Source organism: Marmota monax, unplaced genomic scaffold, assembly GCF_021218885.2.
Source record: "Marmota monax isolate L192 unplaced genomic scaffold, Marmota_monax_Labrador192_F-V1.1 WCK01_AAM20220418_F8-fsc00035, whole genome shotgun sequence".
Lineage (NCBI taxonomy): Eukaryota > Metazoa > Chordata > Mammalia > Rodentia > Sciuridae > Marmota > Marmota monax.
In genome coordinates this window covers 15,915,329-15,922,578 of record NW_026691961.1, presented here as the reverse complement: position 1 = coordinate 15,922,578, position 7,250 = coordinate 15,915,329, and the positions used below count along the sequence as shown (strand labels likewise).

The 7,250-nt window shown below is 67.3% G+C and overlaps 1 protein-coding gene across 3 annotated transcripts; it reads right to left on the bottom strand.

Annotated features, from left to right (window-relative positions):
- Positions 1 to 697: 697 nt before the first annotated feature.
- LOC131424240 (collagen alpha-1(II) chain-like) lies at positions 698 to 3,671 on the bottom strand. 3 transcript variants are annotated; one of them, XM_058579908.1, is made up of 3 exons: positions 2,228 to 3,671; positions 1,410 to 2,139; positions 698 to 1,274 (listed from the first exon to the last, which is right to left on the bottom strand). In XM_058579908.1, the coding sequence occupies exons 1-3, from the start codon at positions 2,520 to 2,522 to the stop codon at positions 869 to 871; spliced, it is 1,431 nt and encodes a 476-aa protein (XP_058435891.1). In that variant the 5' UTR covers positions 2,523 to 3,671; the 3' UTR covers positions 698 to 868. The 3 variants fall into 3 exon arrangements, with proteins under 3 accessions (XP_058435891.1, XP_058435892.1, XP_058435890.1); XM_058579909.1 differs by having other exon boundaries at positions 698 to 1,867; positions 2,060 to 2,139; XM_058579907.1 differs by having other exon boundaries at positions 698 to 2,139.
- Positions 3,672 to 7,250: the final 3,579 nt, after the last annotated feature.

Below are 7,250 nucleotides of genomic sequence, written 5' to 3'. Positions count from 1 at the left end.
GCTCTGCTCCCCCTGGGGCACCTGGGGATCCAGGCTCTGCTCCCCCTGGGGCACCTGGGGATCCAGGCTCTGCTCCCCCTGGGGCACCTGGGGATCCAGGCTCTGCTCCCCCTGGGGCACCTGGGGATCCAGGCTCTGCTCCCCCTGGGGCACCTGGGGATCCAGGCTCTGCTCCCCCTGGGGCACCTGGGGATCCAGGCTCTGCTCCCCCTGGGGCACCTGGGGATCCAGGCTCTGCTCCCCCTGGGGCACCTGGGGATCCAGGCTCTGCTCCCCCTGGGGCACCTGGGGATCCAGGCTCTGCTCCCCCTGGGGCACCTGGGGATCCAGGCTCTGCTCCCCCTGGGGCACCTGGGGATCCAGGCTCTGCTCCCCCTGGGGCACCTGGGGATCCAGGCTCTGCTCCCCCTGGGGCACCTGGGGATCCAGGCTCTGCTCCCCCTGGGGCACCTGGGGATCCAGGCTCTGCTCCCCCTGGGGCACCTGGGGATCCAGGCTCTGCTCCCCCTGGGGCACCTGGGGATCCAGGCTCTGCTCCCCCTGGGGCACCTGAGGATCCAGGCTCTGCTCCCCCTGGGGCACCTGGGGATCCAGGCTCTGCTCCCCCTGGGGCACCTGGGGATCCAGGCTCTGCTCCCCCTGGGGCACCTGGGGATCCAGGCTCTGCTCCCCCTGGGGCACCTGGGGATCCAGGCTCTGTCCCCCCCACCCTGGGCTCCCGGGGATCCAGGCTCTGCTCCCCCCCACCCCCACGGTGCTCAGGATCCAGGCAGCTGTGTGGACAGAGGGTGGAGAATTTTGCAGACATGTCTGTGGACCAGGCCTGTCCCCTGCACATGTCACTTGGCCCGTATTCTCCTGAGCAGACTCATCCGAGGGCTCTGCCTCGTGCAGGGGCCTGGGGAGGGTAGCTTAGCCGCGTGTCCTGAAGGACAAGGGGATTGGGTGGGGGAGTGGACACAGCCCCCCCAGGTTGCCCATGGGTCCTCCGCACACACAGTGGGTCTGCTGCACGCCCAGCTCTGCTAGGTGCAGGGGGTGCGCAGGTGACGCGGTCTCTGTCCCTGTCTCCCAGGGGTCTCAAGCTCGTGGGCATTCGGCGTGGTGCACGTGCATGTTCACATCCCGCTGCCGCTGCTAAGTGGCGGGGTGAACTCCGGGTAAAATGGGGAGCCCCCAGGCCTCCCTTCGCTGACTTGGAAGTGGGGAGGGTTTTAGCTGCAGGAGCAGGTGCCTGGTTCACGGTCAGGGGAGGAGGCCCAACGGCAGGGAGCCTGGGGTCCTGGGCGGTCAGGGGAGGGGGCCCAACGGCAGGGAGCCTGGGGTCCTGGGCGGTCAGGGGAGGGGGCCCAACGGCAGGGAGCCTGGGGTCCTGGGCGGTCAGGGGAGGGGGCCCAACGGCAGGGAGCCTGGGGTCCTGGGCTGTCCCCCAGCCCCAAGTCTGGGACCTCCTTCCAGGTGGCTCTGCCTGAGGAAGAGGAGCGGGAGGACAGGATCTTCTGCCCTCTGAGGGGACAAGCACTGACAACCCTGGAGTGACTTGTCCCTCTTGGTGCCTGGCCAGCACCTCCCCTGCTCCCTCTGACCCCTCTTCCTCGGCCCCCCACAGGTCTCCCTGCAGCTGAATGGCCTGGTTCCCACCTGGCGTCCTCCCCCATCCCGGCCTCCCCTCCCGGCCGCGGCCGTCTCGGTTTTCCGCAGACTCACGGGTGGGGCCGGCTCCCTCTCGCCCGCCAAGTGCTCTCTGGGATGGGGCGGAAGGAAGGGAGGCCACTGGACGAGGCTCTGCTGAGCAGAGTGGCCCCTGGGGAGTTGGAACAGATGGCGGAGGCTCCCGGGGGTCACTTGGAAGGAAGTGGTCGGTTCCCTGGGGGAGAAGCCGGTATCGGGTTTCCCCTTCCAAAATGGAGGGGACAGTCCCTTCCTCCAAGCCCTGTCCTGGGGGTTGGAGAAGCCACGTGATCCTGCTAGAGCCCCGAGGTTCTGCCCAGCGAGGGTGGAAGGCCCAGCTGGCCTGGTGGGGAAGGCCTCTGTCCCCAGGCCCAGACCCTAGGAGCACCTGTGACCAAGGAGGTTCAAGTTCACGTTCCAGTGGTGAGAACGAGGCTGTCACGTCCCCACGGGCCTCGGTTCTTCTGGCTGGAGAAGGGGGACACGCGCTGCTCTGTGAGGTGACCACAGCCGAGCAGGAGCCCCCGCCGCCCCCCGCCCACACGCAGGTCTCCACCAGTTTTCCGGCCGCGTCTCTCTCGCTGACTCCCCCGAAGCACAGGGGACGTCTCTCTCCTGATTGTCTCCCACCAGGACGTCCTAACTCCGCAGGGACGTCTCGGCGCCCACTCAGGGCCGCACACTCCCCGGGAGTCGGGGAGACGGGTGCAGCCCAGAGCCCTCAGCCCAGCTGCCCCTGGACTCCCCTGGGCAGGTGGGGGGCCTTCCTGGGTCCAGGGGAGGGGTGTCCCCAGGCCTAGTTGGCACTGGGGATGAGGCCGGGGGGCACTGCCACAGAGCCACACCCCCATTTGAAGGTGGGTTCTCGCCGAGTGGCCCAGGCTGGCCTCAAACTTGGGGTCCTCCTGCCTCAGCCTCCGAGGAGCAGTGGTCACGGCCACCCCGGCCAGCTACAGCCTTCCCTCCTTGAGGCCAGCGAGAGGTCTGTGGAAACGAGAGCAGGACGGCTCTGCCCCAAGGTGGCCGTGACTGTTGGCACACACTGGACCCTCAAGGGGTCACCCCGTAAGTATCCCGTGTCGACTGAAAACTTCCTGAATGAAGAAAACTTGCGGACAGCGGAGAGCTCCGTCCCCTCCCTCCCCAGCCGCTGACACCCGCGTTGACGTGGGACGTTTGTCAGGTCCTCGTCCTCGATGATGGGACCCAACGTCGCCTTGCGAGTCACGTGCCTTGTGTGTTCCGTGGGCTGTCCCAGGGCGTGGTGGCATGCCTCTGCCATCTCAGTGTCACAGAGGGGCCTTCACGGCCCTCGGTGTCCTCCGTGTGCCCGTTTGTCCCTGTCCCCAGCAGCCACCCCTCTCTTCACTCTGGACTCTTCCTTCCCAGCAGGGTGACGTCGGGTGGCCTCGGGAAGCAGTGGCCCTCGCAGCTCCTGGCTTCACTTGGTCAAGATTCGAGGGTCCCGTGGCTGCCCACGGCCCGATGGCGCATTTCCTCTTGGTGCTGAGTGAGTCTGTCGCGTGGCTCTGCCACGGTCTCTGCCAGCCACGGAGGGGACCCATGGAGGGACGGGCGTGGGCCTCCCGTGACTGGGCACACGGCCTGAGCACCACAGGGCCACAGCAGCGCACCTCGCAGACGGGGAGGCCGAGGCCCAGGTCAGGGGAGCAGGGGAGGCCCAGGGCCACCCCTGTGTGCGGAGACTCCTTGGCCTTTGAGCCCCACGGGTCGGGGCCTCTGGTCCAGGGACACGGTTGGCACTGTCCTCTGCTGGGGCTGCGTCGTACAGGGGACATGTTCCCGTCCCCCTCCCCCCTCTAAGGTGTCACCCAGGGTGCAGGGCGAGGCAGGCTCCGCTTCCCCGTCTGTGAGCTGGACACGGTGGACAGGGCCAGGCAGCCTTTCTCTGCCCACTGCTCAGCTGCTGGGTGCGAGTTCAGAGCTGGGGGCCAGGGGGGCTTCCTGGAGCCGGCACCCACAGGCCCCTCCCACCTGCTCCCCAGGCACCCCCCCCTGCTCCCCAGGCCCCTCCCCCCCGCCTGCTCCCCAGACCCCTCCCACCTGCTCCCCAGGCACCCCCCCCCCGCCTGCTCCCCAGGGGCAGGGGCCCTCCGGTTGGTCGCTGAGGTTGGCTTCAGATCCCCCTCCTCAGCCTCCTGAGCCGCTGGGGTGACAGGCGCGCACCACGGTGCCCTGCCCAAGCATATCTTTTTCTGACACGGGTCGAGTGGCCTAGAAGTCCCGGAATGTTGCAGATTTCACTTCAGAATTCGGGGACCCCCGCATAGATCTTACCAGCTGAGTGTCCCTGGTCCCAAGGCTCAGATGTCTGGAACTGGACACTTTTGTCTCAGTGTTGGATTTTGGGGTGCTCTGGGTTTTCGGATCAGGTCTCACCCCTGAGGTACGTCCTGCGTCAGCCTCAGGGATCCTCAGCAGCCCCGTGTCTGTGGCTGAAAGGTCAATGCGCCTGGGGCCAGCGTGAGGGACAAGTGACTTATTGTGGAACGCTTCCACCCTTGTCCCTCAAGTCACTGCCCCAGGAAAGAGCCTGTGTCCCTCAGGGTGCTTTGTCCAGGGGTGGCCGGCTGGACAAGTGACATGTGTCCACCCCACTGTGCCCTCAACTCCCTCCAGTTACCAGGAGGAAAGGGTGTTGGAGGCTGGTGGCCAGGAGCCGCGAGGGCCTTAACCCGCCTGGCTCACACTGCTCCCCGCGTGGCCAGCGCTCCAGGAGTGCCCACTCCGGCACTCGGGCAGCCTCACAGAGGATCACAGGACTTGTCCCAGTGCCCACCCCAGGAGAAGAGCAGCGCCCTGCAGGGTGACGCCCGCCCAGGCCTCCCGCCCGCTCACCTCCGTCCCTTGGGCTCAGGAGCGTGGCCTTCCCCGGTTGCCACCTTCTCTCTTCCAGGATGACATCCTCGCCCTGCTTTATTTTGAAACAGGGTCTTGGTAATTGCTGAGGCTGTCCTCCAACTCACAATCCTCCTGCCTCAGCCTCCTGAGCTGCTGGGATCCCAGGCGTGGCCGCTTGTTGGACTCCAGTGTTGAGATGACGCCGAGTGGCAGCTAATTTTATCACTTTTAAAATTTATTAGGGGGGGAGGAGAAGGAGGAGGAGGGGACAGCAGGAGGAGGAGGAGGGGACAGCAGGAGGAGGAGGGGACAGGAGTTGTGGGTGGGAGAGCCTCCTGGGTCATTGGGGGCCCCAGGCATCACAGTGGCTGCCTGTCCCCCGTGTCCTTCCTCTAGTGTGTCCCTGACCTGGGGGAGGTGACCCGAGTCCCCAGGGGCCTGTGTCCTTCTCTCCCTCTAGAGACCCAGACCTGGGCCTGTGTGGCTGTCCACGGCGGGGATGGCGGGGCCAGGTGGACGCGACAGCCCAGGGGTCTTGGCCGCTGCGCAGCGCTGGAGCTGACGTGGAGGCCAGCCACCGGGTGCCCGCTCTGCCAGGGCTGGGCTGCCCTTCAGCAGCCAGGTGAGGCGGGGGCTGCAGGTGGTGTCGCCTGTCCAGCGCCCAGTGTGCAGTGGCCGGCTCTGGGCATGACGGCAGTCCACCGTGCCCTGTAGCGGTCGCCAAGGCTTCCTTAATGGTACAGCTGCCACCCGCGTCTGCTGGGCAGCCCACGTTGCGGCCCGGCAGCCTGGACCCTGGTCCCAGCCCTGACTGCAGGCCACTGGCCCTGCTGCCCGTCGAGCCCAGCACCCGCTCCGGGCCGGGGGCTCCACCTGGCGAGAGTCCTGCTGGGTGATCACAGCTGCCTCAGGGGCCTGGGGTCAGGGTGTCCTGCGCTTGACCACAGCTGGTGTCCCCAGCTGGCCTCCCCCTGCTCCGCCCGCTCCCTCCTCAGCTCGGGTTCCAGGCGCTCTGGGCAGCGGTGGCCAGCTCCTCACTGCAGCTGACCGGTGGTTCTCAAGACATCTTGGTCCTCCTGGTCTGTGGACAGAACCCAGTGGTCAGGTGAGGGCTCTGGGGGTCAGTGGCAGGGAGAGGACCAGGGTGGGGGTATAGCCATGGGCAGGGACCCACGGTGTACCGACTGGACAGAGTGCTGCTGTCCAGATGCAGAATGGGAGGCTCAGAGAGGCACAGCTCCTTTCCCAGGGTGGCACAGCTGTAGGAGATCTCTGACCCCCGAGGGCAGCTCCCATGTGCCCTCCTCAGCCTCCCAGGGCTCCCTGCTTATCAGTGGCCACTCTAAGGCTGTGGAGCCGGCTTGATGGCGCCTGCGGGGTCCAGTCAGCCCCCAGCCTGGCTCCACTCGGCCCCCCTTGAGGAAGGTGAATGGCCACTTGTGAAAGGTGGGGCCACAGTGACCCTCACCTGGGGGAGTCTGTCCCCAGGGACACTGGGCAGTTTCTGGTACTCACAGCTGGAAGGAGGAGGTGCTGGGCTCTGCTGATGGGGCGCAGGTCACCCCAGATGTAGTGGCGCCCATGCCAGGGGCTCCCGGGCGAGAAGCTTAAGGGGGTCATCTCCAGGGTGAGAGTCCACGCTGACCTGCGTGGGAGGGACGGGCCTCCCCGAGTCTCTGAGGCTGGCCTCAAACTTGAGGCCCTCCCGCGTGGCTGGGCCAGGACAGCGAGCTTGTGCTCAGGCTCCCCCCGCACCCTCCATACCGTCACTGCTGAGCCGGCTGGGGTGGGGCCGGCAGCTGGATGCCCACCTCGCTGTGTGTCTTTGGGTGGCTCACGTCGCCTCTCTGAACCTCCGTTTCCATGTGTGGGACAGAGGCCGGTCGGCCAGGCCGAGCAGGCAGCATGCAAGCAAAGGGATGAGTAGAACCAGCCAGACGTTGCCCTGAGCAGGGGGAGAGGGGGCTGGGATGGGTGACCTGGGAGGGCCTCCTGGGGGAGGGGCAGCGAGTGCAGACGCAGAAGATGAGGACAGGTGACAAGGGAGAGGGCCATGGGCTGGGGGGCTCCCCTTTTGTCTTTGGAGATGAGGAGTCTGGGGTCAAGGGGGTTCCCCCAGACACTCCTAGGGTCCCAGTCTGGGCTCCGAGCTCGTGCAGAGAAGGGCGGGAGGTGGCCCGTCTGTCCCGAGTCCCCTGCTCTGGCTCCCCAGGGTGGGGTGTCAGCCCTCCTCCTCTTACCCTCCATGCAGGGGCCACTCGCCTGGAGCAGGGGACAAGCTGTGACCCTGGGCTCTCCTGGGCGCGGCCTCCCTGGGGCAGGAAGGTGCTGGCCGCCTGCTCGGGCCTCCACGCTGGCCCAGCCTCCGCGCCCCCCTCTTCCTTGTCCGCTGCAGGAGACCTGGAGCCCGCGGGGCCCTAACCTGGAGCCCAGCCGTGCGCAGGGAGTGGCTCCATGTGTCCTGGGGCAGCAGAACAGGACGCGGGAGGTGAGGCCAGGGCCCTGCCCACTGCAGAGCGCACCCAGCTGGGCGCCGTGGGGTCCTCTGCTTCTGTCTCCGGGGAGCAGAGCCTGGGCCGGCTGGGCTCCTGTTGCGGTCCCTCTGTCGGCTGGGCCTGGCCCTGGGCGCTGGCCTGCACCCTGGCCTGAGCCTCCACGACCACAGCAGGCCCTCTGCCCCTGACTTCCCTGGGGCCCTGGAGGCGAGTGGCCAGGCC